Raw genomic sequence first — 27,375 nt, 5'->3', positions numbered from 1 at the left:
ACTAAATCGAGGGCTTGAAACCAGTTCTGGATATCCACCCAAGGCTACTTATTTTCAAGTCCACAATTTTAGTTTGTTTGTACTTGGATATATCTGGTTCTGTAAGTTCTGGAAATGAAGTTTGACATTACTGAAAATTAATGGTAACATCAACCAAAATGCACATGTCCTGCTATTTTGAGTTCTGTATAGACCACTTGACATCACTGTTTATCAACAAAGGCGAGGGACTCGTCTATCGATATGCTTGAATGAGCCGCTACACTGTTCAATGCCTTTAGCAAACTACGATGCGTACACACACTGCAGGGCAATGTCACTGCCATAATTCGCGCGCATACTGCCGGGCAATCCGTTATTGACGTCACATGCCAAGTGGTCTATAATCTTGATGGTATTTTGCAAATCTTTATTATCATAAATAAATTAGGTGATTATTATTAACTCTTTACAGATTGAAATAAATCTACATTTAGATTATGACAATTCATTTTCAGAAAATTATATAATTATAAAGAAAATCAAATATAGAAAAATTATTTAAATTTGTGTACATCAAGGAACATTCAACTATGCTTGTTACTCCGCGACTAATCATGCTAATACACGAGCATACAATGCTAATATACGTGTCCATATATGCGAGGTTATCCGCGTACAACAGCTTACTACGCACAGCCACGCAAAGAGTATGTTCCATGATGTACACAAATTACATAATTTTTCTATAGTATTATTACACCTTACATTTTCTACAACTCATCTTCCTACAATAAAAATGGGCTATGCCAGTTGAAATGCATACACACCTGTGGATGTGACCTTGTGAATTTCAAATTGTGTTACCTGAATGTGACGTCATTTGAAATCTACACTCCCTGTGTGGGAGATTATGGTCATGTCTTCCATAGGGGGTGTATGGATTTCAACAGGAATAGCCCAATATATATGCACAATTATGTTTCATGGGAAACAAACAATGAAACCAAAACAGTTGTCTCAATGTCTAATCTACACTCCCTGTTTGGGAGATTAAGATCATGTCTTCCTGAAAGGGATGTATGGATTTCAACTCGAATAGCCCAATATATGCTTACATGTAGCAAATCTAACCAAAACAGCAAATGAAACAAAAACCGTTTTTCTCAATATCCTACATGCATAGCTGTTAAACAATTGCAATTTCTCGTATTTCTTTGCATGTTGGTTGAGGATTTTTTCCCCAATAGTCAGTTAAAAACAAACATGCATTCGGTACGTCGGTCGACATGACGTCACTTGCGATATATTGCTTCATCACATTGGTTATTTTTGCCGGGATTTGGCTGTGCCATCTCACACTCTCTAACATGAAGGGGACGCTTAATGTTGCACTCAATATGGGAAATCACAAAACATGCCATAAAATAAATAAATACCTCTTGGTGAAATAATTTCAAAAGTTTGATTTTTAACAGGGAACTCAACTTCCAAAATTAAATTACGAAAAGGCAAATTGGTATTTTCAATGCTGAGAAAATTGATTGGAAAATGAAAGTCCTTGTACAAACCAATTAGGATTTCGTAAGGGTGTCCGTCCCCTTTGACAGATGTGAGAAATGGGCAAGTGAAATAAATGGAACAATACCTGAACGAGAGAATAGTGCTTGGGGTTTGGGGAAAAATCAGAGGCACTTGGGTTTTTTCTTGTTTACCGTACTCAAAAACTGATTAGGCCAAGCTATAGTCAGACATATTTGTGGGCGATTTCCCATTGCAACAGACAGTGCGTTTTCATTTCTCCGCAACAACTTTTGAATTGTTTGCTCAAGAGATTAGCTTTATTCAGGGTTTTGCTTTCCTTGACAATTTTTCTCCAGTTGGGAGGCGCTGAGGTAAATATTAGATTGCTGGCAAAAATTGGCGCTGCATATCCTAGCAAATTCGCCCACAAGATGTTGAACTATAGCCTGGCCTACATGTATATATCTAATACAAAAGTTTCTCACATTTTAAGATGCAGGTGAATTGTTACATTTTGCACATTGGTTAAGCTTGCTTTTGTGTCAATGGTTTTGTTCTTGATTGATTTTACATCACAAGACCACCAATTTGAAAAAAAAAAAAATTATTTCACTGGTATCCTGTCCGCATTGGGCAATTTGAGATAATAGATCTATCCAAAATCTAAATTACATGATTTTTGTTAACTTCACAATTTTCTGGCCTTTCTGGATATCTTGTTGGGTATCTTGTTGGTATTTTGGAGCCATCTTGACATTTGTAATCATCCCACTCCCATTTCTGGCCATGTCACTATTCTAGAGAAGTAAGATCAACCAAAAACTGAAGACAACAGGTATAAATTCTCTGGCATATGAACTTGTCCATATTAGGCATGCAACAGATGCAATTTGAATGTTTTCAATGATGCATACACAACCCAGCTCTGATCAATTTTACTTTTTGTCATTTAAAAACACGACTGTGATGGACATGTCGGCCTATATATCTAGGCTTATATCAGTAACCAAAAGACAGACAAATGACAAAACAGAAGCAATTGACAGTCTTTTTTGCTGCAAGTTAACTTTGAGATACTTCAACGTTAGTGGATGCTTCTAGCATTTCTGCATCATCAAAATCCTCTTCAAGTTGTGCACAGACACTATCATTCGGTGCACTGCTTCCTTGACTTTGTGATGCTAACTGGGAGTTTGGTGTTTGTTGTGACTGTGTGGATTGTTGTGAAGGTCTTGGTGTCCACCCAGTTCCACCAACTGAAGAAACAAATTAAATCATATTAAAAGTAAGATAAAAAAATAAACTGATCCTCAAAATAAGCATGTTCAAGCCACATGAAATAATTGGAAAGAATCACTGAAGCTTGCTTCAATTGCTTGTTAAAATCGTATTTCCACTTTAATGTGATCAAAATCTTTTCTGCGGTGATGAATTTGAACCTTGCTAAATGTGCAAGTATTACTTGCTTGTTTCATCGCTTTTGCCTTCATAATAACTTGAAATTTACATGCGGAAAGGAATATATATCGTCGGCAGAGTGCAACACTATCGTAAGTGCAGTAGAATGTAATAGCTATCTTTTGTGAAATACCTACTACAATCCCCTCATCATGCTCATTGTAAAGTGTTATGTTCTGTATACTTTCAAGCTAACCCCTGGATATCACCTTTACATGTAGTTGGGTATTTTTTCTAGTGTTATTGTTTAAAATTAAGTACATTTATTGAAATGTTGCAAATGGCAGCTATTGCATTCTACTGCACTTACGACAGTGTTGCACTCTGCCGACGATATAAGTGTATGAAAGTTTGTGGAAAAACTGAAGTCTAAGCTAAAATTAGTTACTTGTGCTACAGTGGATGTAAATCTAAACTAGTTTTAGGAAAGCCTTGTGGCAACATGAGATGCTGCTGAGTCTTTTATTATAATACTGATATCTATTACTTGGAAAGGCAACTGAATGGCATATTGTGATGAACCCTGTGTTCCCGCCACTCAACCATGACAATGTGCCTACAGGAAGTTGGGATGTAACAGACGTATGGAATTATGCACACATTTAAAGTGAATTTCTGACTGCATCACGGTAGCTATAGTCTGTATACCCTTCTCGAGTCAGCAATTTGGATATATTATTTTATTGTATTTCAAAATGTAATAATAAGAGATATACAAGTATACATTTTCAAAAAGAACAAATCGCACAATTTTAATTTTAATTTACTGACTAAAAGAAGGTATGTGGACTATATACAGCTTGTGATTCATTCTTTCTTACCTGTAGCAGTCTTTCCTCCTCCAAGAAGTTTCTGACTCTCAACAAAGTACTGATTAGGATGCTGGATAGAGATCCCTAGACCTTCCTCCACCTAAATGCAGGTAGATTGGATTGTATTAAAATCATATTATTAGACTTGTATAATAAAGCATTCCTATTATCTTTGACTACCATATTCAACCTAATTAGTGCCCTGGATGCTAAACAAAGTCATTTTATGGGTGCGCTTATTATGGACTATATTCTGAAAGTCAAAATTGGACAAGAACTGCAAACAAATGTCACAACCATTTAAATTCAATGTCAAGATGTCTTTCCTGTAATTTAGTAAGCTGTTTTGTGTCCATGCAATTACATGCTACAAGTGGTTGGTTAAACAGGCGTCAGAAGTGCTAATTAGTGGAGGGTGTTAATTAGGTCTAACACACTATAGCTATTACTGCTGCAGACATGCTGGATGACTCATATCTATTTTGACAACTAGCATATATCCCAACAAGATTGACATAGTGTAATAAAGTAAGTTATTAGATAGCTAATGGTTTTGTGAGTTTCACTTTCCTGGTTATACCATTGATTCATGAGGTGAATATGAACATGGTTCAAATTCAATGCATGGAACATTTTGAATCATTTATACTCTTTAAAAAAATTTTGTTTATAAGGTCATCTTAAAAGTTTGTCTCAAAGCCCCCCCGTACTCATTACTTAAATTGCCCGCTTTTTGCGTGTTATTCAGGGTTTTTTGCGCTGTTTTATTTTTTCTCCAAATTCACCCCACAAAAATCTCATATCTGACATAGCCAATTTTTTTTAAATTTTTTTTTTTTTTTATAAGGCCATCTTAATTTAAAGGTTTGTCTCAAAGCCCCCGCGCACATTAGTAAAATTGTCCACTTTTTGCGTGATATTCAGGGTTTTTTTCTGGTGCTTTTATTTTTTCGCCACACAAATATCTCACGTCTGACAGCACCAGACGTCAAAATAGCCTAAATCCAAAACCTAAATCAAATCCATCATCTTGACCACAGTGAAACCTCCTTGAGGGATGAAAAGCTGGTCTATTGTCAAAAAGTTCGTCCCACAGATAAAAAACACCTCTAAAAAACCTGCATTCCACATTAGGTTTATAACGTGGGAAGGGCTTTGAAACAAACAATTAAATTAAGATAGCCCAAACACACAACCATAAAATAATCATTCACCTTGTGGGTCACTTCAAAGTATTTGGAACAAGCAAGTTGGTAATGGGAACGATTTACCAGATCCATTATCTGCAAAAACAAACAAAAATACAGTAGAACCCTGTTATAACAAAATCGCCGGGCCAGCAAAACCACTTTGTTATATAGGAACTCTGGTATAACTGTGAACGTCTTTCTCACAAAGTCAGACGGCACCCGATGAACCCCACAATGTTGAATGCTGCTGGTGCGTATTACACATATGCAAAGATAAAAACAAACACCAATATGATGATGAGAAAGCTTACCAATTTTATTGTAACCGATCTGATCTTTATTCACAATTCATGAGCAACTTACGCTGTTAAAGATTGGATTATAGTTCCATGAATTGGCTTCGTCCAGACCCCGGATCCAACCCCAGTCCAGGTGAAAATGGCGTTTGTTTTACATTATACAATGTAGTAATGTACATACGATGTTTACACATATACCGTATCGTGTTTTTTTGCGATTCATGCAATCGCTCATCATTGACAGGATTGAAGATGACATATGCGCACATGGTAAATAATTAAACGTATCGCGATTGGCCGCAAGTCTGAAAACTGGCTTATGGTTATTCATGAATGAGTGGTAGTCACGCACGCAAAAAAAACACAAAAACATGATGACCTGATTCACCGTCGCCAATTTTTTCAAGAAAAGTTACTTTTTAAATTTTTATTTTTATTTCTATCCATGAAAACGAACGGTAGACATTTTGACTACAAAAAAAACTGAAAATTCTCATGCCTGAGATCAGTCTTTTTTTTGTTGCTATCATTTAACTTTGAGATGCTTCAATGTTCATCACACCTACCTCTTCAATTCCAGATTGAGAGACCTTATATGAAGCCAATCTTTGCTTTAAGAGATGAGCATCATTGTGACGGAATGGACAGCCTGTAGGACAGAAGTAAAACAAAACAATGCATGAGGATTTGAACTTGTATTCAAAAGAGATATTTTAATGAAGAGAATTTTTTTTTTTTTGATCTCACAATAAAGATTTTCCGGTTTTTCCACATAAACCAACTCACAATAAAGATTAGTGGGTATGTGTATCAGAGCATGATTGATGAATAAAGACACCCTGCAGACAATCCTGTTTTCCCCTGGGTTTCCCACATAAAACAGGTCATTCTAATCCTTAACGTGGGCCTAACAGGCAAAAAGTGTTTAATATTTGGCCATTTTTTGAAGGGCCAAAAACATGCATTTTTAGGTTGTTGTATGTTGTGATAATCAAGCTTAAAGACTGGTACAACATCTAAGGCAAAAAATGTCTCAATGCCCATAGCAGTTTCAAAAATGAATGCAGAATGAGTTTTTAAATTTTTTTTTTTTTTTTAAAGATTATTTTGAAACTTAGTTTTGAATTAAGAGGTCAATTTTGAGTGTTCAAAAGTACCCTGAATAAAATTGTGGTTGATTTAATCAATCTAAGTACTATCAATTGTTTTAAACCTAAACAAATGTAATGCGAATATCGAATCACATAACTTTTTTTCCAAATTTGTCATAGAATTTCATGATTTTACGGCAAAAAACTATAAAAAAAAGGAAATAACAAAATGAATTTGCTGTATCAGCTGACATGGACACCCTAAGAAAAACGAGGCTTTGAGACATAACATTTTGTTTAGCCTAGTAGCAGGCTATGCACGCTAATTTTGAGCATTTCCTATTCTATTTTATAACCAATTATTATAATTAACAGATAATTAAAAGATTAGGGGTAATATCTTAGCTTATAGGATTGGGGTGTGTTTCAATTGGAAAAACAGGAATATTTTTTAATCCAAAAAGATTAGTGCTGAATATTTCTTGAATTCCTTTTTTTTTTTTTTTTTTTGATTCAATTATTCTAGACAGCACACCAAGTTCACAATTTAAGAGTCAAATTTCAAAATAAACCCCTGACACTTACCATGATAATCTCCAGCAGCAGGGGCATTGGTCATGATGATTTTCATACAACTGTAAGGTGTGTAGTTGGTGCGCTTTCCTTCTTGACCATAATTATGCCGGATGTTGTAAGCATACTGTTTTTCAAACTGAAAAAGAAAAAAAAACATTGCACAAATTATCATCTTTTGTATGACTGATCAACAACTCCGGAACTGTATTAAAATTGTAATTTAAATGGTAGATCACATAGGTAAGTTACAGCCCGAGGAAGTCTTCACTCCGATTTCCAGACATCTCTGTATACCAAGCCTGAGGCGTAGTCCATTCATAAGTCACAGCGTACAGGTAAAAGTATCAAGAGAAAATTTAAATTTTAAGCACATAAAGGGGTTTTTTTAAATGACCAAATTTGCGACAAAATTGATAATCATTAACTTTAACAATCTTCTGCCCTAGTATCGATCTTGGACTGCATGTGACTTATCACAACAAGCATACAGTATCAGTATTAAGAACAGCAGAAATGGCTGGATTCAAGTCATAAATTACTTTTATTTCTTGCACAAGTCAAGTACTTTCTTGGACAAAAAACATGCACCCACCTGAAACCTGAAACAATTAGATATCGATCTAAACATCCAGGGCAACCAGTAGTGCCTGGTATTTTTTTAGGCTATTTAAAAACAATACTGCTCTAACTAGTGAAGTTATAGGCTATTATAGTCCCAGAATAGTTTATGCTAATAACCATCTGATATTATTTAAATTTTTGATGAAATATTATCTGGTTAAAGTGAACTTCCCAGTGGTTACATTAATAAATCAGACATATGGACATAGTCATACACACACACCCAAAGACTAGTTTTGTATGCCTTAATTCACACAATGAAGAGAGAGGGCAGTATTTCAAGCAGATTTGCAGCTCCCACATATGTGACCACTCGGCACAACTGAGCCCGGATGTCGCCAGTGCCACTATTGAGATATGCTCCATCGAACTTAACAATAAACAATAGGAAACAAAGGATTTATTGACTGTTTTATTGATTTTTCACTACTTAAATGTCAAGTACTATAGACATGATATACGTCATTTTAAAGCTAATTTCAAGCAGAATATTTTGGTTGAATATCTCAAAAATGATGATTGGCGACTTCAGGGCTCAGTTGTGCCAAGGGGTCACATATATGGTAAGAAAAGCAAGTGAATGGGGAAATCTTGTGTCATGTATACCATTTGTAATATTTACAGCATACCAGACTTGTAGTATAGGGACCCGTTGTGAGTACGGATCCCATGCCATGAGTACGGGTCCCAGGCCATGAGTACGGGTCCCATGCCATGAGTACGGGTCCCAGGCCATGAGTACTGGTATTGGTCCCAGTCCATGAGTACGGGTCCAAAGCCAAAATAGGGCGTGAGTATGGGTACAGAGCCATGAGTATGGGTACGGAGCCATGAGTATGGGTACGGAAATTGGGACTCAACTCGAGTACGGGTACAGGTACGAGTACTACATTGTACAAGTCTGCAACATACCTTGTCAACATCGATAAGTTTGGTGAATTCGGCTCTCCAGTACCTCATGGCTTGTTCTAATGTCACTCCGATGCCTTTGACAAACAGCCCGTACTGCTGGCGCCCCCAATGCTTCAAGTGATGGTGCTCACGGAAGGCAACATGTAATTGTCTCATACAAAGAGGGAAAGATGTTCTCGCATGCTGGAAAGATAAAAGTAATTTAAGATAATAAAGAAGTGTTCAACTCTATATGAATTGTATACCAGTACTGTGATAAGTTAAACAATGTTGCTCATATTCCCTCTGTTAAAAATGGCACTGTGAGCCAGACTTGTAGTTGAGTCTTAAGATCAGACCTATCAATTGCATTATGTACCCGGTCAGTGATCTTTTGATTGGTCTTTTGATCAGTTTAAACTATTATTAATATCAATATAATTGTTTCTTCTTATAATAAGATATTAAGGATTATAGTTCAGCAAAACAAAACAAAGTTCTTTTAAATTAATTGCTTAATTAGCACTTAGGGATGAAAACATGCACTGACATAATTTCCTGCAACTACTTCAACATTTCCTGAAAATGTTTATTTCCCTATACTTTGTACAGGGACGATCCTAGCAAAATTTCCTGAAATCAGGACATCTGAAGATTTACAATACATCGCTATTTTCTTTATGCAGTCAAATACTGATTGCAGGCTCAAGTCTCTATCTCCCAATACCTGAAACTTACACTGTCCATATCTTCAAGGCGTATATTTCCTGTAGCTGTAGTCTTCTTGCCATAATCTTCTCCAAGATACTGCTTGCTGAGATTAGTAAGCAATGGAAGCAAGCGGTCATCCTCCTCAAGATGTGGGATTCCTCTTGCAGTCACCTGCAAGCAAAATTAAACAGCTAATTATAGCTTCTATATTTAAATCTCAGACACAACCACAGAATTAGAGAAAGAGAATCGCGACTCGGTCGCCATCTTGATACAGGCATGGAGCAAAAATTGGGGGTATTCGGTTTCCTTCAGAATGCGCTCGAGGCATTCGTTGTCATGAAAGCGCGACATGGATGATGGGCGCATTTGAGAGACGCACTTGATGTGACCTGCACACGAGTACCCAGACGCCTCAGATGAGACACAGAATTGTTTTCGTTCGTCTTCGTGCACCGTCGGCAAGGACCCGAATACCCCAATTTTCTCCCCATAGCTGACGACGCGATTGTACATAGCGGTATAGGGAGTCCCGGTTCTCTTTCTCTAACTCTGTGGACACAACACGTACATTTGAAAGCAACAAGTCCCACAAGCATTCCACAAGTGTATCAGGTGTACTCACAACTTGAAAAAATTCAATCAATCATGCTTCTCAATGTTGTTACTGAAGCAGTCATTCACTATGGGCTTTCTGCGAAGTACGCACACGCATTGACAAAACACCCGATACGTATGTATCTTTGTCCAAGAATTTTATTGTAGTCCAGTGACATATAAATTTGGATTGGTTTGAACTGACACTTACCAGTTGTGTGATTTCAAAATTGCTTCCAAAATGTAAACTTAGATGGGAGAGGGGTGGAATGTAATGCAAATAGCAAATCCATGTTCTGAAAACTGATCTCATATTTTTATCATCAATTACACAACTTAATGAATCACATTTATCAAAAAGATGACATGTCGACTGGGGAAAAGTGAAGAGCTTACCAAAACTGATTACCCAATGAAATTCCATGTACTTACCGCCAAAGCATGTGAAAGATGAGCTCGGTAAGCACTGATAATAATAGATACCAAGTCACTGTGTGGAACATATGCCCAGCCCTGTAAATAAGGAGAAATAAAATATACAAAACCAGAGTTGTTTATTGTTCTTAAGTTAAATTTTGTTGTTAGTATGTTCTTGTGCAGTTATCACAAGACAGCAGTCTCGCCGTGCATCTATCGTCTCATATAACACAGACAACACCATTATTTTAGGTACCGTACTTGTTTTATGCTAACTGCTTTGAAAAGGAAACTCCTCAGTAACCTACCTTTTCTAGATAAACCTTCCTGCCTCTTACCAGATCCAATGCTTCTGTGAAAGGAACCTACAATGAAAAATAGAACCTATTTGTAATACTCTTATTTGGATGGGTTCTTGAAGGTCACTGCAGTCTTATTTCATTCTAAGACTAGACACCCAGCTGAGAAAATGTTTGAAACATAAGCTTTTTGACACAAGTGTTTGCAGATTTGAGTTTTGATAACTTGGTCCAATACAAAGGATATGCATTGGCAAATTTTATATTTCAAATATGTACCAGAGCACTGGGAAGCTGTGTAATAGATACATATTAAATACTTTCAAGACCCTACAATTAATTACAAAATATTCGATAAATAAATAATCATATGAGTATTGCTTTACCTTGTAGAAATCAGAGCTCTGCAATGTCAAGGGATTTGGATCTCTAGATGATGCAATAAGTTTAGGAAGAAGCCTCTCCGTTTCTTCCTGTGGGATCTGTAATAGGCGATAATAAGTTGGTAAGTGATATGGTAGACCTTCAAACAATCAGTCAAAAGATGTGACACTGTCACCAAGGCTGTACCACGATGGGTTCACATCCCAACAGAGGTCGACCAAAGTAAGTAAAATATGTATTCTATAGAAGAGGATGTCTGAAGGCACAGAGGGTAACAAAACAAACCAAAACAGAACAAAACAAAAAAACAGCAAAATCAATCACTTCCAGGCTAAAAAATTAATAAATAAATCCAAATACTCTGAAAATATGCTAGAGACCTGGATTTCTTGGCGGGCCCTCAAATGTGTGTACACAAAATGCATAGACATAAAATTTACACATGGAAAGCCAGCAAAATGTTGGCTTATTTCACTGCCTGCCCAATACCAATCTTGTATATATACCACATAACATCCTCACATGATGAAACACTTTCAAAATTATTGCTAATATGGCAAAATCTGTCATTCAAAATTATTGTTAATATTGCAAAATGTTGAAAATCATAATGAATGATGTCTACATGGATTAGTGAATGAAGTACTTACAGGCTTATAGTTGAGGTCATTAGCTTCTAGAAATTTGGCAACTTGATCTCGTTTCTCATTCAGGAAACGATAACGAAACAAATCCAACTCTTGAGCTATGAACCACCGACGAAGATCCTCCCTGTTTCAAACAGAAAGTATTTGAATTAAAACAATATCTAAAACTAACATTGGAGCATCTCTATTATATGTATATGATGTATTACAAAACATCAAAAAAAGATCAAATTGAAAAATATTGATACTGGTTGCAGAGCTAGAATTAATTGATTGTAATACTTAGAGGTGTTCAAAGCAATTGATACTAGTCCCAAACAAAAATGTTTGGTAGACTCATAACCGGTGCGATCTTACCTTTCCGATGTTGATTAAGATACTTCTTCTTCTTGCATCGATCCCGAGATGCGGAAAAACCAATAGTCATTTTGTCCCACATAAATGAATAAATAACAAAATCCCCCCGATCCCCCGAGTGGACTCACCCATTCGGTGACGTCACACACGATAATCATCCCTTATCCGACTTGGGCAGCCCCTACTCGGCCAAACTTGTAGGGGCGGCCGGGGTCGGGATAATCAACATCGGAAAGGTAAGATCGCACCGGTTATGAGTCTACCAAACATTTTTGTTTGGGACTAGACTCAGTACACCGTCGATCTTACCGCTTCGATGTTGATTAAGATACTTCTTGCATCAACATCTGAAAGATCGATCTAGCAAGTAACCGACGGATGGAGGTACAAGATTGGCCAGCATCTGATAAGGATCGGGAGAGTGGGTAGCATGGTAATCGCGAGGTCAAACTATTTCCCCCCTCACGGCCGGGAAACAGAAAGACTACGTGAACAGACAAAAACCCCTGAACTGAAAGTGCAGTGGTTAAGAATAGAAACACTGGTTCTTACCATGTTGGAATTCTGATTGTCCGCAAAACACCTGATACCCAACCACCATGTTATCTCCCCAGAACAGCCCTGGTGAACTTATCGCCTGGTCGTTGGTTTACGTTTTTGTAGTAAACCGTGGAAAAGGACGACGGGTTCTTCCAGGACACAGCCTGACAAATCTCTTCAATGGGGACACCCCTATGGTAGGCCCACGAAGATGAGATAGATCTGGTTGAGTGGGCCTTGGGGCGAAGCGTCTTTGCCGCCCCGAGTCCACCAACACCTGGACCAGCCACCGTGCCAGAGTCTGTTTAGCGGCTGGACCGTGCGGTTCTGCGTGGGTGATAAATAAGCGGTCATGAGCCCCTCTTAAGGTTTGTGTTCGCCAAGGTAGTGCTGTAGCGCCTCACCGGGCACCACAACCTGTCTTCGGCTATTGATTTAACCCTGCCCAATACTGGGTAGGAAGAGGGCGAGTGTCGGAATGTACTTCGCTCATTTTTGCAAGGAAATCCGGGCGAAGAAACAGCGTCGCTCCGTTGTTAGTAACACGGAGGCTGACTTCGAGACTGCGTGCAACTCCGAGCAGCGCCGTCCGAAGCCAACGCCAGAAGAAAGGCCGCCTTAAGAGTGACGTATTTATGGGGTCGCTTTTGACAGGGGCTCAAAAGGGGACCCTTAATATACTCCAAGACTGTGTTGAGGTCCCATGGAGGGACCACCTTCCTTTCCGGGCGGGCGCCGTTGAACATACCGTCGAGAAGAAGACTTAGGGACCCATCTGAATTGATAGTCGAACCCGTCTTCAAATCCCGATGAATCGAGAGAATGGCTGACTTGTAGTTGGCTATCGTTGCCTGCTGAAGTCCTGACCTGAACTTTTCTGTCAGAAAATCTGCCACTAGAGGCACAGGGGCTCTAGTGGGAGATGTATTTCTCTCATCGCACCACGCGTAGTAGGGAGCCAAACGCTGACTATACGTACGGAGGGTAGACTCGCGTCTACCCCTGGCGATGAGAGAAGCAGCTTCTGATGAAAAGCCTCCCTCCCCAAGACGCCCTGATAAGGGCCATGCAGCTAACTGCAGGTGCTCTAGTGGTAGACTTGGTACCTCTCCTCCGGCATCCGGAGTAGATCTGGTAACTCGGGAGTACTCGCGGCTGTGCCGCTAGTAGATCCACCATCGGTCGAAACCACAGGTGTTTCGCCAGAACGGTGCTATCAGAATGACGTTGCAATCCTCCCTCCCGATCTTGGTCACCACCCTTGCGAGCAGTGAGATCGGGGGGAAAGCGTAAGCAGTCATTCCTCCCCAGTCTACGGACAGAGCGTCCACGGCGAATGCCTGTGGGTCTGCGACCCTTGAGCAGTACACCGGCAGCTGATGATTTCGATGAGATGCGAACAAATCTATCGAGGGGTGGAACATCACCTCGAAGATCGTCTGGGCGACCTGCGGAGCAAGGGACCATTCTGTAGGTCCCGACACCTTTCCTCGTGACAGATCGTCCGCGAGGATGTTGGTGACTCCCGCTATGTGCATCGCTCTCAACGTAATCTGCCTGGCCTTGCACCACCCTATCAGGCGTGAGTGCGTGCAGGCACAACCGTGGTGACTTGGTGGCCCCTTGTGTGTTGTGGTAGACCACTACTGTTTTTTTGTCCGTTTGGACAACGTTATGAGATCTCACGATCACCTTCTCGAAGTGCTGGAGAGTTCTCTCCACTGCCCAAAGTTCGAGAAGGTTGATATGGAACTCCGCTCCGTGGCCGACCATAGGCCCGAGACTGAGTCTCGTGGATGTGGCCCCCCAGCCCAGCTTTGACGCGCCGGTCGTCACTACGTGACGACCGCTGGTGCAGGAAACCTGACACCTTGAGTCAAATTGCGCTGATGGGTCCACCACCAGAGTTCCTCTCGCGCGATCTCCGACATCGAACCGCGAGGGATATTGGGTGACGACTGGGCCTGTAAAAGGCTAGAAGGTGTAGTTGTATAGGCCTCATGTGAAAGCGGCAGCACGGCACGAGGTCTACCATACTGGCCATAAGGCCCAAAACCTTCATCCATGCCACAGCGGGTGCCCCTCTGACTCGGCCAAGAGTCGGGCACACCTCGCCATGTTCGTCACCCTCTCGGGTGAGGGCGCCGCGATCCCTCCTTGAGGTTGATCTGGGCCCCTAAGAATAGTGGTGTTCATGCGTCGGGACCAAATTGGATTTCTTGACGTTGATCAGAAATCCCAGGTCCCGCACTGCACGGACTACTAACTCCACGAGACACTGTGTCTCCAGTGGGTGCGTCCGTAAATGAACCAATCGCCCAGGTAGCAACACATGTTGACTCCCCTGCGCTTCAGGTACGCTGCCACCGCCCTGACCAGGAGTGTAAACACTCTGGGGAGGTGGACAAGCCGAATGGCAGGCATCGAAACTGGTAAGTTTGACCCTGTACCTTGAAGCGTAGAAACCTCTGATCTTGAGGTGCGATCGGAACATGCAGATATGCGTCCGAGAGATCTAGCGATGCCGCCCACATACCCTTGATGGGGCAGGCTAGCACCAAGCGAGAGTCTCCATTCTGAACCTCTTGGGCCTGCTGAACTCGTTCCACGGCTTGAGGTTCAGAATGGGCCTCCAGTCGCTGGTCTTCTTAGGAACAAGAAAAAAAGTGCTCCAAAACCCCTTGGTGAAAGGGGGTAGACCGGGACAATCGCTGCTTCGTGAGAAGCTGAGTGACCTCTGACAGTAGTGCCCGGACGCTGGGGGCCGTCTGGCGGCACTACCGTGGACCTCTGAATCGTGCAGGCGACGAGGGTGGCTGGTAAATTCCAGCCTGTAACCCCCACTGACCACTGACAATACCCAGGCGCCCGGTGAGATGGCATGCCATCTCTGGGCGTGTAATGCACAGCGGCCGCCCACAGGGGAATCCTGTGGAAGTCCAAGGCCTGCCGGCATGGACTGTCGACCGCCGTGCCCTCAGGACCGATCTGGTTTGCCACCCTTAGAAGAACGGCTCTTTTTCGGGGGCTTGCCATACGATCCAGCACTAATCTTGCGCTTCCCAGATTTTTTGGGAGGTGCTGGAGTAGCCTCGGCTCGGGTGTAGTCTGTGGTGCGCGTCCTGCTGAAGCCGGAGCTGGCGCTGAAGAACGCTTAGAAGACTTCTTCTTCTTGTGCTTCTTCTTCGCTTTTACTGCCCTTCCCTTGGTCAGGGCAGCCTCTGACTTCTTCAGAGTGCTCTCATTGGTGGCCTTCTTTGCCCGGTCCTCCACCGTAGCGCAAAAGGCCTGTCCAAAGAGTAGCCCCTGTCCCACCGAGTCTGACTTCTTCATTGCTTCAGCAAAGTCGGAGCCGTAAGTTGACTGGAGGGACAGACAGGCATTCTCCCGGGCGGCGAGATGACATCCTATGGGCTAGGCCCATAGAACTCTCGTTGAGGTTAGCTGTTAGCACCGCTAACAGATTAACCTCGCGGAAGAGTTCCGACCTTGCCCCGTGGTCGTTCGCTACCTTCCTACCGAGGTGCTCGGCAAGCGTGGTAGCGACGCTAGAGACTCTGATAAGCGAGCGTGCTCGCTTATCGATGAGCTTTAGCTCCTCCTCCCACTGGGGGGAGAACGACCCGTGCGCCTTGGCCGCTAGCGGCAGGCGCTTGACAACGTCTGGATCCATGTCAGGGACCCTGAGGTAGGTTTCGTAGTCCTCCTGCTAAACACGCAGTGGAAGCGTGCAAGCTCGCGGCTTCGAAGCTCCAGCGAGCCTGCCAGCCCCACGAAACCTACCCTTGAGGTCCGCCGGGAATGCAAGTGCGGGCGACCCTTGTGTGGACGCGCTAGCTGGGCATCCTACTGAAAAGATGCCCTGGTCCTCCTGAACGGACTCCTCCTGAGAGAAAGCCAGGCCCAAACCTTGGGCCACACGGCTCATCACCTCAGCGGTGTCCGCAGGCAGACCATTGCTAGCGAGTTCCTCACGGGGAAGCGGGGGGAGGATACCTGAAGCTAGCTGCACAGCCTCATCAGACTGTGAGTCGCTACTGGTTTCATCTTCCGACTCCTTTCCCTCGCCTTCAGACTCTGACTCACTCTCTGATGAGGAAGAGATCTGACGACGGGCATCTGAAGGTGGACAGGGAGGTGTCGCCACCGTGTGGCTAGCCAACTGAACACCAGCAGAAGAGGGAGTACTCCGCTAGACCCCGAGATGCTAGCTATAGCACCCGGGATCCGTGACGCCTCGCTGCTGTCGCCTAGCCATAGCAGCGTGCGGCCTACCCTGAGCTGTATCAGGGTTAGCCACTCGCCGCCCAGGTTGGGTAACAACTGGTGGTACTGCTTGCCCAACGCTAGGCGGCACTTGCCACGGTGCTAGACCGTGGAAGAAACCACCCTGCGGCGGATACCACGGGGCATACCCTGTCGGTAGCTGACCCTGAAAGGATCCGCCACCAGGGAAACCCCATGGAACGGTAGTACCAGTACCGCCTCCCCTGTTGCCACAGAGACTGTGGTAACCAGGACGCAGTACTGCGGTACCTGCGTGGTTGTAGCGTAGGTGCCCGGTAGGGCTCCCGGCCGCGCACCACTGTACCCATGCCTCACAGCGTCCCCGCTAGAGGATCAAGCCGTGTGTATGGGTACCCCGCCATACTGGCTGTCCCTTGGCTAAAAGGAGCTTGCCTAGTATCACGGGTAGCTGAGCGTGTATACCCTCGATCAGTCACCTCGCTACCTGAATAGGCAGTATCAATCAATGGAGCCATGCTCCGCTGAATAGATAGTGATCGATCATAAGAGGGTAATTGACCCATTGACTGTAATGGATCACCCACGCTCTGCTGGCTCTCGAGGACATAAGTGGGTTGTTGATCAGCCAGGCTGTTCAAACTACCTACCCTAACCTCTTGAGCCTCGCCCAAGGTCGCTGTGTGTGGCGGACCACTCACGGCAGCTATGGGCGCGTGCATAGTGGCTACCACTGAAGTCGAGCCGTAGCTCGTCTCGGTAGCTGCCACCGCTTGCACTTGGGTCGCTGTCCCGTGAGAGAGACTGCGAGCCCAACCCCGGTATAGCCGCTAGCCAGTCCCGGAGGACAGCCGGCAGCCATTCCAAGGCCCAGGGCATCACTCGGCGGTCCCGCCATGGAACGCTGCCGCAGTGACAACCCCAGTTGGTTCTGCTAAGACTACACCCAAGCGTTAGCCCCGGTATCGTCTCTGCTAAACCCATGCACGCTTTTCATTCGACCCTTGCGGGAACGAAGGCGTGCTGCGTGCCGTGGATCAACCCAGGCAAGCCCGGGGGTCCACTGGCACGCTGCGTGCTACAGACCGGCCGAGGCAAGCCCGGAGGTCCGTTTGCACGCTGTATGCTGAGATTCAACCCAGGCAAGCCCGGGTACCCTTGGCATACTGTCCGTCGCCGGCTACTTCGCTGGTGCTAGACCCGCTCGTTCGCCAGCAAGGGACGGGTGTCCACCTGCAAGATACTCGTTAGAGATCTCGCTGGTAGACTGTTACTCGCCTGTTAGGGCAAGTACCGCCCCCTGCTGCCTGCTACTAGCTTAGACGTTAAGTCAGTGCTTTCGCTGGCTGTTAGGCCTTCGGGCTCGCTAGCAGTCCCGGAGGGTCCGCCTGCTTGCCCGGGACCGGAGCCCCAGAGGTTACCTTAGCGTGGCCCTTGCCGGCCGCGCTAGTACCTACCATATCAATCTTACCTGTAGGCTTCTGTTTCTTAGTCTTCGCCTTCTGTCTGTGTCGAAGACCCAAACGAAGCGCTACTTTCTAAATCCTCAAGTGGATGTCCGATAAGCCTATGCAAAAGGAAGCACACTTATTTGATTTAGAGCAATCCCTGTGGGTGTAGCAGAGTGGATGCGGGTCCCACTCTGCCACAAGGGAAGGGCATGATTGACAAGGCCTGGACATTGTAGTAATCGGGGAGCGTACAGCACTACCCCCCCGAACACAAGCTCAAGCCCAATAAACAGACCCACACGCACAGTGGCTGTCGCTGATGTAGTGGTATGATATAAAAATATATATACAAAGGGATGAAAAACTGAAAACCTTTTGGTATAGATTTGTCAGGCTGGTCCTTCGAAACCCACCGAACTCTTAGCAGTAACTCGTCATCAGACGCAGCACTGAAAGATATAACGATAGAGCACACCATAAACATAGCGATAATCACTCACCATACATGTATACACAGTACTGTACAAACATCTATTGTAACTTACTAGTCTGCTATAGTTGTTTTACGTGAGAACAAAAATAAAATGGCGTCTTAAGGGCGGCCATTTTGAAAACGTGTGTCCCGTATACGAACGGAAACACTCATACAAGCTAAGTTTTTGGATCGTTTTTGTCACTTTTCTAGTCGAAAAATGTCGTCAAAACTATCTCCCTAGCGTACTATACTGGTTGGTTTTTACCTCAGGTGTAACAAACAAACAGTATATCTGGTCCTTTGGTTCGTAATGATACTTAGCGTTGGTAAAGAAAAATCCACTCGTCTATCTCATCTCGAAACCAAGGAGGATAAGGGATGATTATCGTGTGTGACGTCACCGAATGGGTGAGTCCACTCGGGGATCGGGGTTTTTGTTATTTATTCATTTATGTGGGACAAAATGACTATTGGTTTTTTCCAGATCTCGGGATCGATGCAAGAAGAAGAAGTATCTTAATCAACATCGGAAACGGTAAGATCGACCGGTGTACTGAGTCATTTAAAATGAAATAATAACACATCAAGTTTCAGAATTTCAAGTTGTTCATTATTTGCAAAATGTTGCATAATTAGTTGTTATTATAATTGAAGACCGAATTAAAAAGACTAGTTTGCATCTGACGTCAGGGCAAAGTCGCAGCGTGATTGGTTGCCGACCAGCGCAGTACAGCATTTTTGGTCTAGTTTAATTCGGTCTTCAATTATAATCTGGTGTTACAAAAACCAAACTTGTGCATTCATGACACAAATGGTAAAACTTGTTATGAGACTGGTATGATGAACTATGTGACTATGAAAGCCCTGGCTATGAAGGCCATGGCTGTTGATGCCATTTTCTAAAATAAGCAGCAATATTGCAGGAAGTCCCTGAAATTCATTCCACTCTCCCACTGAAGATATCTCCACTAAAAATCAAAGGCTATTATATAGACCCCCCTTGTAAATGCTTCACTTTTTCTCTGTAATTTGATATACTCTCGCTTTCTAAAAGGAATTTACTACAAAACATTGATTGGTGTGTCTATTCTTCCAGAAAATCTAAATCATTAAAACATAATACCTTTCTATCTTCTACTCTTCTCTAGTGTGCCTCTGTGGCACAGTTAGCTAGAGCGTCATGCTAGTTTTATGAAGGTCGCCAGTTTGAATCTGGCCAGATCATGCATTGGTTTTTTTTTTTCAACATTTATGTGTGCTGACTGCTCTGGGTATAGATTAAAATGTGTTCATTGATTGGTGTAGTTATGTACTTACGATCTGCAGTATGCCAATCGGAGAATAAAATGAGAGATGTGGTCCATCCTACGTGAATCATACTCTTCATCTGTCAATGCCACTGCCTCTGATGACTAAAAAAATGTTGAAAACTGTGTAAATTGATCAGTTTTAAAAGTAAATCAAATACATTTATTGTACACTGTTGTCACTAACGACTTAACCTTACGTCATCATACTGCATCAGGGACAGTATTGACAATTAAGAATTCTATGATATTACAGGTCTTCTTGCATTGGTCCTTTTCAGTTTTTGTTAATTCAATGTAGGGATTAAGAATTTGAGAAAGATTATGATGTAGTGTTTACTGTTTATAAGGAATGGGATGGCATACGATTGTTATCCAATATCCAATTTCTCTACTGGTATAGGGTGAAGTCAGTGAAGATTAGAATATTAGTGTTGAGGCATGTACAATGAGCTATTCCAGAAATTAATGGTACCCCCCCTAAAGAAGACATGTAAGTTGGTACCATAAATTTTTGGGAATTCCAAGACCAAAATTGTATCTCCCCCAAAAATGGGAATTCCCATTTTGACAATAACATGATTAAAAAATTGGGAATTCCCAGTCAGTGTCCCTAAAGACGACAGGCAAATTTTTGCCAAATGGAATTCCCAAGCCTTTAAAATAAAAAGGTGTCTTTTTCTTGGGAATTCCCATTCATTGACTTCTTTAGGGTTGTGAAATTAATGACCATTTTGGGGGGGGGTTCCCCGAGTAAAATATGATGAAAAATTTTGGGAATCCCATGTCTACTTTAGGGGGGTGCCTTTAATTTCTGGAATAGCCCAATGTAGGTGGAGCAGTCAAGGTTTGGGTCAGGTTGCAGCCTAAGTAAATGATGAAGTGGCTCCAACGTGGGAACAAAGTCCACAGTTACCATATTACATGTACATACACAAAGTAGGAATTTACTCCATATAATCTTGCATACAAATGTATATTCCTGTAATACTTCCCTATCTTGCACATGGACGGATTAAGGGACACACTAAAATCATTTTGTAAGTCATGCAAGAATTAAACATTTCTTTTTAAAGTTCCGTAATGGGAAAAAATAAGCCCTTACTGTAAAAATAAACAAGTTCTCTGGGTTTTTTTTCTCTGTAACAACCCAATATTAGGTTTGATTGAGATTTAACAGTAAAGAAATCTGATCTAAAATCATGACTTTGTATTATATTTAAAGTCCATGGAGGAACATGTTTGTACTTACTGAATGTTTCATGACAACTGGCATGAGTTTAAGTTTTCTAAATTCTATATCCAATGCTTGGTTGTATTCCTCCCTTCCCCTGATGTGTTTAATGCCAACTCTTTCAACAACTTTCAGCACTGAAAGAAAAATATCATAGAAAATAGTTCTTGAAAATAATCCAACAACTGTGATTGGATTCATGAGCAAATGGAGTTAGTCGAAGTGGCACTCAAGGTGGCGAACGGTAAATTTACTATATTTTTTGTCCACATTTAAATTTTTAACAAAAAAAAGAGGTGAAAATACCACATCTGAGCCTTTAGAAAGCCCTAAAATCCCAGAGCTTCCGGGGGCACTGCCCCCTGGACCCCTCTCGGCCGGTGCTTTCCAACGGGACTGCCTGTTGTCCCCCCACATTTCAAGCCGGATTGGTGCTAATAATTGTAGCACTGGAAAAATCTTCACAAACCGTCAACATGTTTTTCAGACAGCAGCATTGACATTTTTTTGCAGCAGATCAGATGTTATTTATTCTGATAATTTTTGAAATTTGGATGAAAGTTATTTCGATGAGTCAACTGTATCTTTTGAGTAAAATGTTACCTGCACAAATGCAAGAAACGTTTTTCTGGTAAATCGAACACTGGGTAAGTGGGTTAGACTTTATACGTCGAACAACTGAATACATGCACAATGTGTGGACCAATATATTTTTGTAAACATTTTAGGCCTATAACAAAATATATATTTTCGTACAATACAACTATCGTCTCTACCCTATGACCTATAAAAGTTACCTGTTATCAAAGTGTCCGCAAAAAACTGGTCATCGCAAGTATCTTTGATGCTGAAAACTAACGATATTCACGCAGGGACAGGCCGAAAACCTTACCTCGATCGTAAAATCCAGCCCATGCATGTCATAAATAATTCATTATTCCATTGTGTAAATGTCACTGATTGTGTCCATGTATTGTTATTGCACCTGCGAGCAGAAGTCATGCTGAATTTTATATTATTATAATTATTAATTTTATATTATTATGTACTTGATCGCTGGATCACCACGTGAATTCGCCTCTTAAAAAAAAGAAAACCTCTACGACCAGGTTGTTAAGCATCGAGCACGCTGACTGGCTTAGCAATTATCAAAGTAGTTTTGTAAACCAATCAGGTTAGACGTACTTTACTGGCGGGTCACATTAATTCATACCCTAAAAGGCCGTCACGTTCATTGATTGGCTTACGATTGCGATTAATGTTTTTTGCAACCAATCACAAAACGGGTTATAAATAAATAAGGCGTCCGTCGAAAATTTTATACACGTCCATGATGACGTCATGCCCACGGCCACGAGGTAGCCGGAGGCTTCGCTTTTCTGCGAAAGCGAGCGAGTGGTATAAAGTCAGTTTCACACCTGTGATTTATGGAGCATATCATAAAATCTCTGAGCACATCCACAGCGCATTTGACAGATAAAAATGACATTTGCAATTCTGAGCAACGGGATTCCATGAAATTGAAGATTATGTAAGTTATTCTACTGCCTGGATCGGTAATAATTAACAGCTGGTCTGCTGTACATATTTGAAGTGCATATTGAAGTTTGTAAGTTTTTTTGTGACTTCGTATGTATGTGCAATAGATATTACAGGAAGTTTAAATTGGCACGCTTCCCTGCAATTTGTCTGTCGCTTGCGAAAGTTATTTGGAGTTCAGGGCACGTCACACCAAGTGTGACGTGACCTCACTGGGCATAGTTAGACTTATCGTCTCGAGCAAAATCACGCCCAAAAATTAGGTAGTATTGGCTCGTGTCTGGCTCATCCCGGTACTGTTGACTGTACTTCAAAAATACACTCATCTACTCTAGCCTAGGTTCCAGAGTAAAAATAAGTACAGCTTATCTGTACCATGGTACGCAGTGCGATAATACTCATATGAGGGAGGCACTGCACTTTACTAAATAATTGCTCGAGAAACACTAGCCACGAATTTGCTCACGGATGCCCTCGCATTCTTGGCTAGTGTTCCTTTGCCCGGAATATCAGTCGGTAAACAAATTACGTAAGCTTACCGTTACGTAATGTCATTGTAATAACAATAGGCAATTCTGAAATACCCCCTAAATACCTCCTTGTACATAGCTTTACCTACCAATTTGTTACTATGCGAGTTGTTGACGTAATTCTCAGTTCTATGTGTCATTTCAGGTGCATTTAGGTAAATATTTCATTACTATTTCTGGAGAAATTGCTGCAATATTTTCCGGCGATCGGCTGGCGTCACCATTTTGTCAGGAAGTAATTCAAGTAAAAGGTCAGAGAGATGCAGGTGGTGAACGCCATGCAATCTCTAAATTCAGTAAATTTGCTTTATCAGCCGTGTAATTGAATGGGATTTATATTTTGAAATTTAAAAACGCTTAAAATATCACAAACAAGTAGGCCTATGTTAATAAATATTAATACAAGCTGAAACCGTTGGAGTTCGATAATGAACCCTACAAAAATAACCTTCAAATTAATTAAATATTGTAAAATTTGATTATTTACTGGTTGCGAGTCACTCTGACGTAATTCGCCGTGTTGGTTAGGCTCCGATCACTCAGTGTGCAAATTGAATGGCGCGTACCAGTGATCACGGCAGCTGCGAAATTCATCGCACTTGTGTGGAAAGTGCCATCATGTGCATACGGCTAAGCAGTTTTGCCGTCTCTCTCTATCATGCATGTCATCCGCCGCCTGACTGAGGGCAGCAATCTAAGGTCAGGTCACGTCAAGTAAGCTCATGTGGTAATCAGAATAATTAAGATACTCTCATCTATAGAATCTGTTAGCCTATGACCTCCCAGTCATTATTCATGAATATTTACCTCGTCAAATGCCCGTACAGGTTGAGGCTAAATTTCTGCCATGTTGTCGTCGGCTGTGCAGTCATCAAAAATCAGCTTATATTTGCTTCGAATTTTTAGGATCGTAAGTATCGAAAATGTAAAAAGGTACGGCGTAATAGGCTTTTGACTAACACACGCGTCGCGTCACGTCACGTCACGTCGCGTCACGTCACGTCGCGTCACGTCACGTCACGTTGATATCTTCATGAGCGAACGAACTTGCACCCGCTGGGCCTGTTGAAATCAAAACAAATCTTTGCCGGGGGTCCACTCTTGCAGTAATGTTCATGTCAAACCGACCCCATTTAATGGGTTCTCTGGGTTCAAAATCCCACTCAATCAGGCCCAGGAAACTCCACAAATTACCCTCACGGAGGCTCCCAATACCGTCTAAAAAGAACCCCAAGTGCCCCATCTACTGCAAGAGTGGACCCCCGGCAAAGATTTGTTTTGATTTCAACAGGCCCAGCGGGTGCAAGTTCGTTCGCTGTCGATATCAGCATGTGTGTATCATATGCAATAGAGCAGGCCATGGAAAACACGTGTGCAACAACGTGACCAAGTAAAACAAACACACCTGTATGGAATTTTCCATTGAAAACTCTGAGGTCGTATTCTTGAAGACGGGTCAACCTTAGGCCTGGGAGGCTCTTTGGCCATGTCAAGTGGGGTGGGCTGGGTCATGTTATTGAATAATTCTCTTAGCATATGTATAGAAAGAGAATTGTTATCTCATTGTTGTGTGAGTTCGATCACGTATTGTTGCGTAAGAGGTGATGATCGGTGTTGCGCAGTGGTGCAGTTAGCGTGATGTATTGGCCATTCGCGGTCACAGCACCATACTAGTCACACGTACACGTCGTTTAAATTTCTTTAAAATCAAGTAATTAACAAATTAATCTTTTCAATTTTGTCCCACAGTTTGTTTGTTTGTTCGTTTTTTTGATCGCATGATCGTTAAAAGATCGGTTACAAAATTCAAGTGGTGTGAGCGTTTTCAGATATAAACTGTGTCATGATTTTATCATTCTGTGAATGCTATTTTTCCATCGGTCGATTTTGTTTATATTCATTTAATTACAATCTTTTCCATTATATATCTTAATTTATGATAGTTTTGTTGGACCTTGGAGCTTTGTGCGGAAAATCAGTGCTCGATCGCCTTTCAGGGGTCGGATAGGAATTTCAGAGAACTTTTCCTTTTCAGGTTTTTATCTCTGCTTTCGCCTATCTCAAGGTCAATGCAGGCGTTGTAATTTCTCATTTTGTCTCAATAATTTTGCATATTATGTTGAACATCGTTCCTACCGACTTATAGTCATTGTTGGGTTTCATTTACATGAATTTTTCATTATTTAATTTAAGCTATCATACGCAAGTAAATATATATATATTTTTGTCTCAACGACCTTTAATTTTGTAGTGTTTTTTGGAAAACAAATTTAAATGAACCATATTTTTGTGATTATGTTAGTCTTTGAGCGACTATAATTATATTCTACAGCATGACGCTGTGTTGTAATGGTAATTTTTGTTGAGTGAGTTTGACAAGGAAGATCACGAGTGGCTTTTATGTTAGGTCTGTCTATATTTGACATAGCATAGTATATTTAAGGTATTAAGGTATTTTGTTATTATTTCAAAATTTGGTGTTATGCAATATAATTTATTTTGATATTCGAGCATTTAATGAAATAGAGTTAACATCTTTAAGCAATGCAGTACCGATTGTACTGATAGTATAATTAATACAATTAATTAATATGATTAAAGATATTATATGTTATTATATTATATATTATGTACAATTTATCGGAGCGTAGGTGGTGCATGGTGACCGTACCCTCCCAAGGTTAAACAATAATAATAATAATTATATAAGTCAACATGAGTTGTTGTTGTTGTTGGATTTTGTGTACGTCTGTGTGTTACGGGACAGAATTGAGATTGCGCGGTTGTGTTGTTCATTTTTTCGTGGCGTCTGCGGGTTTTTTCATGGGGCGGGGTGTGTCCTGGGACGGTGTTAGCCCCCCTTTGCGAGAATACGGCCCGGGTATTTTCCACAGTTTAAAAAAATAGCCACGCGTATCCCATGCATTCATATCGGGTCTTTTCAATGGAAGTTCCTAGTGCATGTTCATGGTATGTGCTAAGCGAAACATTGATTGGGGTGCAAACAAGGGTCATGTTGAGTTCTGGCTTGTTTTGGGTGATTGGATCGGGTTGTAAAAAGGCAGTAAATAAAGGGGGTTGTCAAGTCTTCTCAATTGGCAAAAGAAATACAAACTAAGTGGCGAAGGAAAAAAAGTTTCCGGAAAGTTTTATCAAATAAAAATAAAATAGGAAAATAGGAGTTGAAAACAGAGAATTGAGGGACCCAACGGTACCCAGTTCGTTGGGCGGGGTGTTATGTGGCCCACCTCGGGTGCATTCACCCAATGCCCCCCAGCTTGATAGAGGTCAAAGGTCAAATTGGATCTCAACCGTATGACTTGTTTGTAACTTTTAAGAAGATATCAACGTGACGTGACGTGACGTGACGTGACGTGACGCGACGCGTGTGTTAGTCAAAAGCCGCGTAATACATGAAATAGAATAAAGCTTATAATGACACGCTTATGAAGTGTGTTTGTGAACTATGAAGCATGTTTACGTCCCGGTACAATTTTATGTATCGGACTCTGCACAAGGATGAAATAGAAGCCATCTCTAACAGTAAATGCTATCGCATTTACGTGTTAGAGAATATGCTCGAACAACTAAATAAGGAAGAAGAAGAAGAAAGTTACAAACATCATCCATGCCATGCCTGATCATTGCTGATTCCTGATCTAAAATTACTAAATTAAATCTTATTTTATCACTTTTTTTAAGGCCTACAACCGACACACAAACATGCAAACATTTTCAGTTACAGTCACATGTATAAATTACATTTACCTTTCAACCGATTTATAGCAAAATCTTCAAACTCATTCAGTGTAATGTTGTCAATTGGTGGAATTCGGTAAAACTGCAATCGGTGCGGATATAAATTAGCATTTTCCCGTCTGGATCCTGTCAATCGAACATTTTTACGTCTCTGTCTCTTTCTTTCCCCTCCAAACTGCATTTTCCTTTTATTATTGTTTAAAATGGAACCCCAGAAATTGTTCAATTTTAGATTAAACGTCGCTAATTCAACAACACAGCATTTTATCTCGCGCCAGATTTTGTGATGAAAATAAGGTCAAAGGTTATATTATTGAAGTTTGGAGCTCATAAATATTCATTACTTTCACGTTTGCTGGCTTCGAATAATTTTTTTCCAATTCAGTAACCATAGGCAAAGAGCGATCTGCTAAGTGGTACCAGTAGAGAAATTATTCACAAA

General features: G+C 41.7%; 1 protein-coding gene across 1 annotated transcript; it reads right to left on the bottom strand.

The window, feature by feature from the left end:
* Nucleotides 1-277: 277 nt before the first annotated feature.
* LOC140148748 (DNA primase large subunit-like) lies at nucleotides 278-27,233 on the bottom strand. The gene is made up of 14 exons (XM_072170796.1): nucleotides 26,943-27,233; nucleotides 21,124-21,242; nucleotides 19,882-19,976; nucleotides 11,500-11,620; nucleotides 10,852-10,947; nucleotides 10,475-10,531; nucleotides 10,182-10,262; nucleotides 9,180-9,323; nucleotides 8,463-8,645; nucleotides 6,939-7,065; nucleotides 5,829-5,911; nucleotides 4,988-5,056; nucleotides 3,783-3,873; nucleotides 278-2,759 (listed from the first exon to the last, which is right to left on the bottom strand). The coding sequence occupies exons 1-14, from the start codon at nucleotides 27,112-27,114 to the stop codon at nucleotides 2,566-2,568; spliced, it is 1,632 nt and encodes a 543-aa protein (XP_072026897.1). The 5' UTR covers nucleotides 27,115-27,233; the 3' UTR covers nucleotides 278-2,565.
* Between the last annotated feature and the right edge of the window lie 142 nt (nucleotides 27,234-27,375).

This window comes from Amphiura filiformis, chromosome 3, assembly GCF_039555335.1.
Source record: "Amphiura filiformis chromosome 3, Afil_fr2py, whole genome shotgun sequence".
Taxonomy (NCBI): Eukaryota; Metazoa; Echinodermata; class Ophiuroidea; order Amphilepidida; family Amphiuridae; genus Amphiura; species Amphiura filiformis.
Note: the sequence above shows the minus strand (reverse complement) of the source record. Positions and strands in the feature narration are given on the sequence as shown.

What these genes read in the sequence shown, in the direction of transcription:
- LOC140148748 (XM_072170796.1), bottom strand. Translation starts at nt 27,114, where the DNA reads ATGCAGTTTGGAGGGGAAAGAAAGAGACAGAGACGTAAAAATGTTCGA. An exon ending in TGCTATAAATCGGTTGAAAG is followed by an intron (nt 21,243 to 26,942) that starts GTAAATGTAATT and finishes TTTTTCTTTCAG; the next exon opens with TGCTGAAAGTTGTTGAAAGA. An exon ending in GCCTTGAAGATATGGACAGT is followed by an intron (nt 8,646 to 9,179) that starts GTAAGTTTCAGG and finishes TTATCTTTCCAG; the next exon opens with CATGCGAGAACATCTTTCCC.